At 36.6% G+C, this 14,463-nt stretch overlaps 3 protein-coding genes across 3 annotated transcripts; 1 reads left to right on the top strand and 2 right to left on the bottom strand.

The window, feature by feature from the left end:
* Window positions 1–370: 370 nt before the first annotated feature.
* LOC113774559 (copper transporter 1-like) lies at window positions 371–733 on the bottom strand. Its single transcript, XM_027319105.1, has one exon. The coding sequence runs from the start codon at window positions 731–733 to the stop codon at window positions 371–373; it is 363 nt and encodes a 120-aa protein (XP_027174906.1).
* Window positions 734–3,180: 2,447 nt separating this feature from the next.
* On the top strand, window positions 3,181–5,240 carry LOC113765076 (UDP-glucose iridoid glucosyltransferase-like). Its single transcript, XM_027309130.1, has 2 exons — window positions 3,181–3,924; window positions 4,153–5,240. The coding sequence occupies exons 1-2, from the start codon at window positions 3,444–3,446 to the stop codon at window positions 5,037–5,039; spliced, it is 1,368 nt and encodes a 455-aa protein (XP_027164931.1). The 5' UTR covers window positions 3,181–3,443; the 3' UTR covers window positions 5,040–5,240.
* Window positions 5,241–5,486: 246 nt separating this feature from the next.
* Window positions 5,487–6,237, bottom strand: LOC113765066 (17.3 kDa class I heat shock protein-like). Its single transcript, XM_027309118.1, has one exon. The coding sequence runs from the start codon at window positions 6,126–6,128 to the stop codon at window positions 5,667–5,669; it is 462 nt and encodes a 153-aa protein (XP_027164919.1). The 5' UTR covers window positions 6,129–6,237; the 3' UTR covers window positions 5,487–5,666.
* Between the last annotated feature and the right edge of the window lie 8,226 nt (window positions 6,238–14,463).

The raw sequence follows: 14,463 nt of genomic DNA, 5'->3' as shown, positions 1-14,463 counted from the left end.
ACAAGGAAACATATTGCTTTTGCCTTTTACTAGTGATGTTAGTTCTCACATATTTCAGTGAGGTACCACTAAATAAATACTACTATCCTGTCAAATAATTAAGCACTAATATCAGGTGTTAAAAGAGTCTCATCTTCTCAGGTGTTAAAAGAAAACTAAACTACAGGATCATTTTCAGAAAGAAACCAATCTACAAGATCAATACCAGCATTACCGAACGCGTTATTTTGGACGACAAATAACTTGTGCACATGAAAATTTCGCTTAGCATCACTATACAATTGCTAGGAGACAAATGAACAGAGCCCATTTTTATCTAATTAAGCTAGAAGCCTAGAAATGGGATGGAATCTCGCGTTCTCCGGATAATTTAGCAGTTGAGGGGAGGAAGATCAGCGGGCTTGTGATATGGTGCCGTGCCCGATTCATCAAACACTAGGCTGCCAAAAATCAAGAAACCAAGAGAGTATCCGCCAACAGCCGCCACAAATACTCCTGCATCGAATGACATGACCTTGAGCATCACCAAGTAGGCCAAAGCTATCCGGATGCTATACAGTCCACTCTGCATCAGCCCAGCAACAACGTTGTTGTTCTTGTCTGAGTTTATAAGTCGCGTATGAGATAGCCATTCAACTAGGATTGACATCGCAAACACCGCAAGCAAATGGAGTACGTAGACAACGATACTTTCCCAGTTCTCTCCATGAAAAAGTGTCATGTGTGTCTCCATTTTTCTGCTCCCCGCCTCAAAATTTTATCCTTGGTGTTCCCTCAATTAGTGTCCTCACAACCGAGATGATTAACAGTCGAATTATACATGGACAGAGGCATATATCGTTTGCTCCTTTATAGTAATCTCTGTTGTTGGAGCGGACTGCAATGATAGTACATGCTGGTCGTGCTGCTGAATCATTACTTTTGTACTAGCAAAATGTCCGCAAGCTATACGATCAACTCGGAGATGTTGGTCGAAAAAGGTGAAGCTGTCAATCGCTATCGGAGTCGGACTTTTATAACATCCCGTGCGACGCTAGTATATGTGAAAGTTATCCTTAACTCGCAATATATCCGGGTTTTGAGTTTAATTTGGATTTAGTCTATCTAAATTCACTTATTACTCCTTAATTTTTTTAATATAATTACTATAATCATTTAGTAGTAAAGTTAATTCGAAAATTACAATATTAAAACTACACATAAACCTTTAAAAAGTTCATTAAAACACATAAAGCAAAAAATTTTCAACAATGATTGTATCTGATTCTTTTAAAAAAATACATAAAAAATATAATAATAAAACATGAAAAACATATTTATTTAATGAATCTAAGTCTCTTTCTACTAAATACTAATAGTCTCATTATACATTACATATTTCAAAATAATACATTTATAGTAATATATATTAGGGTGCATATATATATAATACATATATACACATATAATAATAAATGTGAGCCAAGTTTGATCTTCCATAGGCTCAGCTGGGTTAAAGCCCGTCCATTATTACTTTTTTTTTTTTTTTTGCGCGCCTATGAAATTGACTTTGTGGACTCAATAATTATGTTATTTCTTGGATATTAATTATGAAAATAGGTAGGTTGTTGACCTGGCCACCAACCACTTTGAACAAAGGTTCGTTGAGATGGGAGCTAGTTTCATTAATATTGTGATTGAAGTGGTATTAGGACCTTTTAGATGTTGTACTACCCGCTTTTAATCGTATTGTGGTACGAGCAAAGAGTTTTGTTGCTAGGTTGAGGGAGAAATATGTAAGGCCCACGTTATAATTATGAATACCAAGTAGAAGGGTTTGTATCCCTTAACTATGAGATCTCGGGTTCGAAATCCATGAAAATGAAAAAAATGATGTTGGGAGAGTTACCCCTACGGGGTCCGATCCGACTAGAATAGGATTAATCGCAGATCGTGGATGCGAATACCTGTGGGTTATACAAAAAAAAAACGTTATAATTATGAACGTGATGTGAAAATTTCGATAAGGTTCCTCCTATTTTGTCAGGGAGCGAGTTTTTTATTATTAATTTTCCATGGAAAGGAGGGAAATGGCATGACAAGTGTGCATACCGTCCAGCCTAACTAATTGAAAAACAAAACAAAGCAATTTTCATTTGTTTACCAAAAAGGCTTTCCAAAACGTGCTGCTACTGCTACTATTCTTTTCTGCAGAATTGTTCTTCTCTACGCCTGTAAATGCACAGCACCAGCTTCGGAAGCTGAAACCAGCTTTGTAAGAGCATCAGCCTGCAATCAATCAATCAATAGCTCATTTGCAACGGTCTTCGTCCTTTAATTTATTCGCAGCCAAGAAGGGCAAAGAAATGTCTCTGATTCGGTAACCGATTCGACCCCTTCTCCCAAGTCCTCTGGGATCCATTCTTCAGCAGGAGCATTAAACCGTTTCGTCATTTGCGAATGCCCAAATTGATTGGAAAGAAACGCCAGAAGCCCGCGTCATTGAGAGGCTGACCTTCCGGGGCGGGGCTAAAAAAAGGAAGAAGCGAAAGTTGAAGTGGAAGAAGGCAGAGTCCTACAGATTAGTGGAGAAAGAAATGCGGGGGGGGAAGACAAGAATGACAATAAGTGGCAACGCGCCGAAAGAAGCAGCGGGAAGTTCTTGAGAAGGATCAGGCCGCCGCCTGGATAAATCTACTGTCTTAGTGGTACGTCTTCCAAGATAAATTGCGAATAGAGGGCACCACCTTTACGACGTTGATAACAACATATCCGCTCACTGGCGCAATAAAGTCCACATTGATTTTGGATCCAAGAGTGGCAGACGGGGAAACTAATGCTCAACAGTAACCACAAAGCAGAAGAGGGGGGTTTTTTTTTTTTTTTTTTTTTGGTTTAAATCACTCTAGATTCTAGTACAACTTTCCTTCTCACTTTTCATCGCTGCTTTTGGATGTATTTGTATTTTTCTCCCAAAAAAAAAAAAGATGCGATCATCCTCCTCCAAAAAAATAAAATAAAAAAAAGGTGCGATCCTGCTCGAGATTATGCAAAGCATTAAAAGAGATGCTGTCAACGTTGTATGTAGAATATTAATGATTGGCAAGCATGAATTAATAATAATAGCCGAGGGAGGGAACAAACGAGTAAACCAGAAGAAGCAGGACTAAAACAATCTCCGAAGTCCAACTTCCATGAACATTAGCCGTCTAAATTCTATACTTTACTTGAAATATACTTCCAAAACGCTTAGGTGACATCGTTTGCCAATTGTCAATTATACGAAATTCTTAATCCAAACAAACAACTTTGTCACAGTTGTCATGGACCATGACGACAACTTCCAAGTCATTGCATTTCTCCTACGATTGACAAATCTATATGATGGGGGGTAAAAAACTGCAAGAAGGGAAGCAGATAATTCATCAGACCAAGAATAAAATTGGTGGAGGGCAACAGAGACGATGGCAATACTTAGAGATCAAAGGCGAAGCGTGGTATTGGTCCCGTATCCATACCAGGGCCACATCACACCAATGCTGCAGTTGGGGGAAATTCTTCATTCTGGAGGGTTCTCTGTCATAGTTGCACACACTAAATTCAATTCTCCCAATCCTTTGAACCATCCCGAATTCTTCTTTTTACCATTGAAGGACAATTTATCTGGCTTTGATACTTCTTTTGGTAATACATTAGCCGTTATCAGAGCCATAAATGAGAACTGCAGAGCTCCTCTACAAGGTTCTCTGGCTCAGATGATGAAAGATCAGGAGAAGCATGGCCAGGTCTGTTGTATCATTCATGATGCCATCATGCACTTCGGCCGCTCTGTGGCGAATCATTTGAATATATCCAGCTTGGTCTTAGGAACCTGCAGTGCTCTTTATATGCAAGTTTATCCTACCATTCTTCAACTTCAGTCAGAACATTATTTTCCCTTGCAAGGTAAAAACTCATGCTATTTTTCAACTTTAGCTTGCTTCTTTAAACCATTAGTAATGCACTTAATTGTAGCATGGTTGCTCCTAAATTTTGCTGCTATTTGTCTCCAACTTTCGTTGCATGTGTCATGCCCTGGAAAGTTCTATGATCCTTATATCATAACTATTACTTCCTGTGTTAGTTTCAAGCATCAGTCATTAATATGATACCTTGACACCAAACTTGTTGCAGATTCTAAGATGCTGGAACCAGTACCTGGGCTCGGCACTCTTCGATTTAAGGATTTTGCAATACCCGCTAATATTGAAATACCACAGCCATTGCTGAAATTCTATGAAGATACAAGCAATTTGGGATCCTCTGTTGGCATCATCTTGAACACAACAGAGGAGCTGGATCCTATGTCACTATCAGAGCTTAAGCAATATTACAAAGTTCCCTTATTCACAATAGGTCCTTTCCACAAAATGGCTCCAACCTCATCATCAAGTAGCTTCTTAAAAGAAGACAGGAGTTGCATGGCTTGGCTTGACAAGCAAGCTCCTCAGTCAGTCCTCTACCTAAGCTTGGGCAGTCTAGCGAGCATAGAAGCAAAAGAGCTAGAGGAGACAGCTTGGGGACTAGCCAATAGCGGCCAACCATTCTTGTGGGTTGTTCGGCCATCTTCTGTCAATGGCTCAGAATGGATTGAGCAGTTACCGAAAGGTTTTCAAGATGCAGTTGGAGAAAGAGGTCACATAGTTCAATGGGCACCTCAAAAAGAAGTTCTCGCACATTCTGCTGTGGGCGGATTTTTCACTCACTGTGGATGGAATTCAATACTGGAGAGTCTTTGTGAAGCAGGTCCAATGATTTGCAGACCCTGTTTCGCAGACCAATTGGCAAATGCAAGGTACCTAACTCATGTTTGGAAGGTAGGCTTGGAACTAGAGCTGGTGGAAGACAGAGGAGTCATAGAGAGAGCCATAAAGAGACTGATGGTCGAAAATGAAGGCAAGGAAATGAGGCAGAGAGCGGCGGACATGAAACAAAAACTGGATATCTCGACAAATAAAGGTGGTTCATCACACAAGTCCTTGAGTGACTTGATAGATTTCATCAACTCATTTGCTATGTGAAAAGTTTGTTCTAAGAATCTAAGGCAGGCATTGTTGGTATTTTGAATACCATCTCATCCAGAATCAAACCATACTAATTCTGATACATAATAAAGAATACCTCCAGTATTTGCTCCAGTTCATCAAATCTTGTGTAGTTACATTCTACAAGCCTGTATCATCATCAAAGCAATACAAATAAAAATTTTTTTTTATTGAAAAGAGCAATACAAACTTAAATAAAGAAATCTCATAAAGAATGCTTCCACTAACTCCAATTATCAATCATCAGTTATCATAACCCAAGTAATACGAATCAAATGAATAAACCTCAGAGGTTCTCCTCGTTATCATGGCCTCACAGGTTCTACACATCAGTGCAACAAGTCTTTGGCAAATCATTGTGTTATTAAGCACTCCCAAATCCAACACACGAATAAAAGAAAGCTGAAAGAATTCAGACACGAATTGCACTCAAGGAAAAACAGTTTATTCACAAAACACGGAATATATACTTTAGTTCACAGTAGGATAGTAACAGTAGCCATTACAACAGACGCCCTCATATACCAAGGCAATTCATCAAACTTAAACCGCTCTCAACTCTACATTTATTGCATAACTATACAATTACTACCAAATAATTAGTTAACCAGAAATCTGAATGGCTTTGACATCAGTCTTCTTGGCCTCTTCTTTGGGGATGGTGATGGTAAGGACCCCATTCTCCATAGCAGCTTTGATCTGATCCATCTTGGCATTTTCGGGCAGCCTGAACCTCCTCATGAATTGGCCGCTGCTGCGTTCCACCCGGTGCCAAGTGTCATTCTTGTCTTCCTTCTCCACGTTCCTTTCGCCCCTGATCTGCAAAACTCTGTCGTCGTCGACCTCAACCTTAACTTCCTCTTTCTTAATCCCGGGAAGGTCGGCCTTGAACACGTGGGCTTCCGGGGTCTCCTTCCAGTCCACGCGGGCGATCACAAAGGATGATGTCTCGCCGGAGAAGGACGATGGGAGGGAGATGTCCCTGAAGGGATCCCAAACGTCCGATGGGAATGGGTCGAAGATGCTGCTTCGTCGGTTGCCAAAGAAGCTTGGAATGAGCGACATTTTCAATAGGATTGGAAATTGAAGAGCTTGTTGGAGAATTGAAGGAGACGGATGCTGTTTGTTTGCTGTTGCACTAGGACTCAGCTATCGTATTTCGTTGATGGAGGAAGGGAGCGAGATGATGGGCTATTTATTCTGTTCGACGGGGAGTACTCGGGTCCTTTCTGGATATTTCCAGGCTTCACTCGTTTGGATCGGAAGCTTGCAGAAGTGAAAAGAACTCTCTAGGCTTCACTCGCTTTAAGTGGATGGGCTGAGTGTTTTATTTGTATGAGTAGTATGGAGGACATGAGTCACGTAAGGCCCATTATTTTTTTAGTTTTGTTTTGACTTAGTACAGCCCAGCTCAGAAAACCCAATGGACAGTGGGTCATTAAGTTGGGCCTTTTAGTGGAGTAATTGTCACTTGTTAAGCAAACTCAATAGTCAGCCAACTTCAAATTTTACTTACAAAAAAGAAAAAATTTTCTTTTGATCGAAAGCTATCTTAACAATAATAAAGCCTCTGTAGATAGTTAACATCAAATTAACTTTATGCATTTTCAAATTTACCATTATCTCTATTATCCATTAAACATCTTTTATCACTTTTTAAATTTTCATTTTTATCCTTACTGTCCAATTATATATAACCAACATAACAATTTTTGTTGCAACTATCAATAGCTTTAAATATCCAAACTTGTTATTATAAAAAAAAGGTTTAATTACAAAAATAACTACTACCAATTAACATAACTACCAAAATAACCATCAATTGATTAAAAAAATTCCATAAAAATTAATTTATCCTTAAATTGCACACACACACACACATGGGGTGTGCCTTTCGCACTAGTACCTACAATTAGGCAGCATCATCTATAAAAGATTTTGGTGCATGGTAATCGGACTCACAAATTTTACAATTCAAAAGATGTTCTGTGCCCCACTCCTTTAAAAGATTTTGTGTGCCCCGATCATCACATCTGCACTCAGGAAAAAGCCGATTTCATCTCATTTTCTTTTTAGGAAAGCAGATTTCATATGATATGATGAACCATTTCCTGTTGCGGAATTGCGGAAATGATCCTTCTCACAAGGACAAACGGCGCTGGCCATTGCTACAAATGCTACAATTTTGTATGCTCTTATAGGAGGAATGAAATTGTTATACCTTGGGCTGCAAACGAGTCGAGTCGAGTTTTGACCTAATCGATCTGATCCTTGACTTAATTTTATTGAACTCGAATTCGAGCTCGAGCTCGACGAGCTGACAATTTAAAACTCAAGCTCGAGTTCGAAAAAAATAAAATAATATTTTTTTCTTAATAAATAATAAAATATTAAGGATATATATGTAATATTACTATTAAAATAAAAAATAAAAAATATATATACTTAAAATAAAAATATATATATATATAATGTATATATATATATATACACTCGAATTCGCGAGCTAACGAGCTTAATATTTTGAGCTCGAGTCGAGCTTGACTCGAGCCGGCTCGCGAACGGTTCGATTCGTTTGCAATCTTAGTTATACCAATCAAATCATCATAGATGTTGCCACGAGGAATTGCAGGATCTGCTATCATAATTTGGATAGCACTTACGTTCATATGATTAGGGGTAATGAAAAGCTAAATTAATAAGAATTGTTTTTAAAAAAGAGAGATCCTGCCATCATTGATTGGAGGGAACTAGGCTTAGCTACGTCGTGTTTGTTTATCAGATTTAACAGGATGGACACTGGATTTTTTTCAATACTCTTACCAATCTTGCAGGTTGTAACTCTCTTCCCTATGCCAATCCTGGATTCTTTAGATTTTCTCCATGAGAGAAATACAGAAGCATGCAAGGGCAAAAACCACAAGAGAGCCAGGGCATTCTAGATAACGCAGACGCAGAGAGGACTAAAAGTAAATATTGAACACAATCACTGTTACCACCTTTTCAGCTGATTACTGACCATGGACATGGATCTCCCTGCATTCGGGACAATTCATCCAACCGCCATTGCAAATTTTGCAGGCCTTCAACAAGAAGGAGATTGCAAACAAAAAAAAGGAAAAAGACTATAATTGTTGTTTGAACCTCTCAATTATCATTGGTTTTCACTTTGTACTCTAAATTCTCAATTTTAATACTTTTATGCAGTATATTATAAAAGTTGTGAATGATTGAATTTTTTCTTGCTATTCTTTTATTGTTAAAACCCCTATAACTCGCATGCATTTACTGAAAACATCCCGTGCGACGCTAGTATATGTGAAAGTTATCCTTTAACTCGCAATATATTCGGGTTATGAGTTTAATTTGGATTTAGTCTATCTAAATTCACTTATTACTCCTTAATTTTTTTAATATAATTACTATAATCATTTAGTAGTAAAGTTAAATTGAAAATTACAATATTAAAACTACTCATAAACCTTTAAAAAGTTCATTAAAACACATAAAGCAAAAATTTTTCAACAATGATTGTATCTGATTCTGTTAAACTACATAAAAAATATAATAATAAAACATGAAAAACATATTTATTTAATGAATCTAAGTCTCTTTCTACTAAATACCAATAGTCTCATTATACATTACATATTTCAAAATAATACATTTATAGTAATATATATTAGGGTGCATATATATATATATATATATATAACTACCAAAATAACTACGTGGAACGGTGGAAGAGGAGATAAAAACTGGACACTATAACATCCATCTGAGAGGAGATTTGTAGCGTAGAAAGTGGTGACGACCGCAAAAGTCAAGAAAAGGACTACCACCAGTCTTATAATTGTTCAAGCAAGGAGAATTGTGTCTCCCGCTGTTGATTGATTGCACCCAAAAATTCCCTGAACTTACTACTGTTACCACCTTTTCAGCGGATTACTGACCATGGACATGGTTGTGGATCTCCCTGCATTCGGGACAAATTTTGCAGGCCTTCAACAAGAGGCAATATCTTTTTAAACTCGGATCGAGAGTGAATCGAGAAACCTTTCTGTTCACGATTCGATCGGTTCACCAGTTCGACTCCAATTCAAATATTTAATATTTTTTTATTTATTTTTGTATTAAAAATTTTGAATAAAACTAAAATATTTATTTAAAAATAAATATTTAATAAAAATTAGTTGAACCTTCCAATTTTTATCGGTTCAACTGATTTTTGACCGGTTCAATCAATTCTTTGAATTTTTAATTGAATTGGACGGGAGGCATGGTCGATTTGCTGTTCAATCGGTCAAACCGTCCGATCCGGTCCGATTTTTCAAAACATTGACAAGAAGAGGATTGAGAATTTTTTATCAATCAAAATCAGCACCTTGAGGGGCCAAATCCTTTTCGAACTGGAAAAAAAAAAGAAAAAGACTATAATTATTGTTTGAGCCTCTCAATTATCATTGGTTTTCACTTTGTACTCTAAATTCTCAATTTTAACACTTTTACGCGGGATACTATCAAAGTTGTGAGTGAATGAATTTTTTCTTGCTATTCTTTTATTGTTAAAACCCTATAACTTGCATGCATTTACTGAAATTCTGCGGCTCCTTTTAGGTGTAGTGGGACATCCTTTTTATTCAAGCATAAGTATCAAAATTAATTGATTCCCAATCCATCTATCTAAGCAGCGTGCTACAGATTGATCATATGAAGTACTTATAATGAATTTGTCATTGAACATTGCTACAACAGAGATTGGAAAGATTTCATCATTTTTCGAACACAAATGATCGCTGATATTAGAAGCAATAGTCCCCAGAAAGAGAAAAAAGCATACCAATTGTACGAGAAGTGATTGGTCCAGTGCTCAACAAACTGTAAGAATTTGGATTGTCAGTTTTCTTCAAAAAATTTTTATGATTTTTGTGAACGCATTTCTTACTCATCTATTTATCTTACATACAGCGAATCGTTACAGTACATTAAAAATAGTAATTCAAATGGATTGATATATTGTCAGCATTTTTCAAAATACTATTGGTAGGCTAAATTAGGGGTGGCAATTTTCGACACGACCTGAAAACACGACACGAACCTAACACGAAATTAATGGGTTTGGGTTGAGATTTCGGGAATTCGGGTCAGAATTGGGTTGGACCCGATGAACCCGAAAAGAAAACAGGTCGATTTCGGGTCAACCCGTGGTGACCTGATATGACCCGATATGACCCGTTTACGAATTAAAAATAATTTAATAAACATAAAAATAATTTTATCTAACTAAACTAAGTTATTCTTTTTTTCAAAGGCATTAATTACTTAATCCTAAATGAATTTATTTAATTTGTGTGAAGTTGAAATTATTATATTTGGACAAATAATATATTATATTATTTTTTACTTTTATACTGTTTTAATTTATTTTATATTTTGTTTGTGATAAAACACTTTTACGGTGTTTAATTTATTTTAGATTTGGTTTGGAATTATTTATTTAAATTTTTATTACTTGATTATATAATTAATTTTGTGAGAAATTGATTTTATTAGAAATTACAGTGATAAATTAATAAATTAAAATTAAGTTTCGAATCATTTCGGGTCGACCCGTCAACCTGAAATTTTCGGGTTCGGGTCAGCATACCTGACCCGTCACGGGTTGGCCGGTCGGGTTCGGGCCAACAGATTTTCTGACGGGTTGACCCGAACCCGACCCGTCAACCTGATTTGGACCCGAATTGCTACCCCTAGGCTAAATTGGTAAGAATTGTTTTTATTCTATTCAAGCAAAAAGAGAACAAATCTTATGACTAATCCAAATGCTAGAGCTTAGGCTAGGCCGATCCCCCAATCACCCGATTTTACTCTATCGTGAGACCAGCTCACTGCTGCTCTCAGGAAATATGGACAAAGGCCTTCACAGGTTCGTACAAATTAAAACTTACACGTATTACAATTAACCATTTTATTTGCTATCGACAAAGGCCTTGACAGGTTCATAGATGCTAAAACTTACAAGTATTAGGGCCGGAAGTAGATGGTACATCTCAGGAAATATGGACATCGACCAGACCAGACAAACAAAGCCAACCCATGCTGAGAAAGAAACCACATAAAAGCTTAGGGGGTCTTGGTTGCCTGCTGGGGCCTGTGTAAGATTCACATCACACGGTTTCTGTAAAAAAGCTGCACTTTTTTGTTTTCAGGGAAATTTTCATGGGATCCTCACCTTTTCTTGTTCTTTTTATGATTTTGGACCTTTGTGGTTACCTTTGAAGCCTTTTGGGTGGATGTGAAGTTGAGTTTGGTGGTGCGGCCTAAACGCGTTTAAGAAATAGTCCTCAATTGAACTTTATCTATTTGGCAGCAAGGAAGATATATATATATATATAGTAAAAATAACTTTGGATTCGTTTGCTAAATGAGTTTTTTGGATGTTTGTCCAAATTTTTACTGTAACTTACTGTAGAAGTTATAAGAAATTTTTTTTTAAAGTGTAAATTTATTTTTAAATAGTTTAAAGTGTATGGTTTAAAATTTTTTCAAATTTACTGTAACTAATGTTATTAAAAAACTTGTAACAGATGAATTTGATCAAAAAGTTGTTCGCCAAACAGCTATTTGAAGCCGAAATAGTCATTTTGGTAGTGGAGAGCCCTGTAAGCGAGTGGAGAATTCAGATTCCATGTTTGATTGATTACATGGAGAGGAGGTCGCCAATGCAAGATCATATCGTTGTACTAAAAAGTGGGATACAAATGGACAAAGGTCCGCCTGCTATTCGACTTGACCCAAAAACAAATGCAACGAGCAGAAAATAATTTATAGGGTGTTGAAAGTCATGCCAATGCTTAAGTAGCAAATATCTTTAAAAGATTTTGGTGCATGGGTATCGGACAAACAAGTTTTTCACAGTTCTAGAAGAACTGTCCCATGCTATGTTTCGTAGCCGTAATCATGTCTGCATCCAGAAAGCAGATTTCATATTCAACTGCTGAAATTGAATGGGAGGAATGATTTTTCACACGAAGGGAACCGGCGAAACACCCCAGAAAGCGCCGTGGCCATTGGTACGAATGCTACAATTGGTTACTGCTATTAATAATGAAATTGCACTACCAATCTATTTAATATATGCTCTGGCCACCAAGAATTGCAGGATACACTATCATAGTTTGGATGGCAATTGTGATGGTAACTGGTAAACTAAATTAATCAGAACCCTTTTTTGTTTTTATTTCCATTGGAGCAAACAGAGAAAAAGCATGTGACTGACTTGTGATTGTGTGCAGTGCTAAAGTGAGGGTGTTTTAGTCCGTATTTCCCACCCTACACGGCCAGTATTTTTTTTCTTTTTTGACGAGGGATTCTGCGGCTGCTGTTCGATAGTGCGCACTAACTACACTCCGTCCCGTACAATAGACCGTCAACCAAGCACTTAACTAGACTTAGCCAGTATACCAATCACCTAACTATGCCTCTACTTATTCGTGCCATCAATGCAAAAGGTTAAAGGGAATTATCATCTGTCTATTTCTGCATTGATTGCTTCACAATCATTTGTAAACCTCCGAATCACATATGATTCCAACGGAAATGGGGCAGGGACGGTTGCACCTGCAACCGTCCGTGCCCCGAGTCCGATTCCAACATATTACAATGGCGACTTCAATTCTTTTTTTCTTCTTTTTGAATCACGACGGCATTACTTATTCGAAATCGAATGTTAACGTATCATAGACAATTGATTAGTCAGTGCACACCCCAATTCAATCAACCGACTAACCAAAAACCAATAATCTACTTTGAAAGGTTATTTACTTTTAGCATTCTCTTGGCAATTTTTCCACGATAAAACAACTCTGGCTAGACCAAAATAAACTGCAGATTCCTACTTCAGTTGTTGGGAATTAATGGGCTCTCAGAACAAGATTAGTCTAAATCTTCATTCTTTCTTTTTTCGGTTGTCTTTGTTTGATAATGCTGCATTTATCCCATCCTCTGCTTACCTTGTCATTTTGCAAAGGAAAGTAGCTTTTCGTTCCACCAAATGAAGTTGCAAGGAATTCAAACTTTCAATGAACGTGTGTTGACTGTTGCCTGTATAGTTTAGTGTGGACATCCAACAGAAGGGGGATTTGCGGGAGAAATCAATAATGAGCTGCAAAAGAAAGAAAGTGCCACTGGCTCTGTCAAAAGAATGTTTGAGTATGTATACTAGTAGATGCTTGGTATCGGCTAAGTATGAATACATCGTCACTTTCGATAATCATCAATTGAAAAAGAATGTACATATCGTCATCCGAAACTCGAAGTCACCCTTCTTGTCTCGGCTGTCTGTCGGTGAATCTCTGAGTCGGTCTGCAAGTAGCCTAAAAAACAACACTACTAATCAGAAGAGTGCCTTGAATGTATATTTGACAAGTGTGGACGTCAAGTTAGACAAACCAGCCAGGCCACCGTCCCCTTTTCCAAACTCAAACCTGAGGCTCAGCTTCTAAAACAATTCAAATGGCATCAAGAAATTTCTCCCAATGTTTTAAAAATCGGACCGTTAATTGAACCAGTGAAGTGAAAGGGTCAAGGTTCAATCGATCGGACCGGTTCAACTCCGGTTCAATGAATTTTTTAAAAAATAATTTATATAAAAATATATGCACAAAATAAGACATGTAATGGACTAATTCAATACTTTATATGATGAAAAGTTCACTATTTTTTAATAACTTGGATTTTTAAAAATAAAATTTTTAAATTATAAGTTAAAACAAATAAATTTCATCTCAATTTCAATTATATCTAAATCCAACCCAAAAATATCACAATATGTTGAAATTATACAAAATTCACGTCTATGAGAATTTAGATATTGTGAACTTGAATTTTAATTTACGTTTTAGGATTAAAGATTGCAATTTAAAAAAGAAAGTTTGGAGTTCGAAGGAAGTCAAGAGAATCGAAAATAGAAATATAAACTTGATAAGAAACAAAAAATGAGATAAAAGTGAGTGGTTGTGGCATTAAATAATTTGGGTTAAAGAAAAATAATTCTTTTTTAATTTTTTTCAATTTAATGGACAAAAACAAAATTAAAAGATGGAAGAAAACATCAATAAATTAAAAATAAAGATGTTTGATTAAAAAGGGAGTGACAAAAGAAAAGAGGATAGAGAGAGAGAGAGAGAGAGTTGAAGGTTAAAAAGAAAGAACCATGAGAGGATGAGATTTTGTAAAAAAAATGGAAAAAAAATATGAGTGTTTGTTTTATATAAATAAGTTATCAAAAAAAACTAATAAGATGTGATGGTGCAATGGTTAATACATTGGTTTTCTATTGCAAAGGTTTTGAGTTCGAATCTTGATAGCTGCATTTTGCAAAATTTTAAAAAAAAGGGAG

The sequence above is a fragment of the Coffea eugenioides genome, chromosome 1 (assembly GCF_003713205.1).
Source record: "Coffea eugenioides isolate CCC68of chromosome 1, Ceug_1.0, whole genome shotgun sequence".
NCBI lineage: Eukaryota > Viridiplantae > Streptophyta > Magnoliopsida > Gentianales > Rubiaceae > Coffea > Coffea eugenioides.
Note: the sequence above shows the minus strand (reverse complement) of the source record. Positions and strands in the feature narration are given on the sequence as shown.

What these genes read in the sequence shown, in the direction of transcription:
- LOC113765066 (XM_027309118.1), bottom strand. Translation starts at nt 6,128, where the DNA reads ATGTCGCTCATTCCAAGCTTCTTTGGCAACCGACGAAGCAGCATCTTC.
- LOC113774559 (XM_027319105.1), bottom strand. Translation starts at nt 733, where the DNA reads ATGGAGACACACATGACACTTTTTCATGGAGAGAACTGGGAAAGTATC.
- LOC113765076 (XM_027309130.1), top strand. Translation starts at nt 3,444, where the DNA reads ATGGCAATACTTAGAGATCAAAGGCGAAGCGTGGTATTGGTCCCGTAT. An exon ending in ACATTATTTTCCCTTGCAAG is followed by an intron (nt 3,925 to 4,152) that starts GTAAAAACTCAT and finishes AACTTGTTGCAG; the next exon opens with ATTCTAAGATGCTGGAACCA.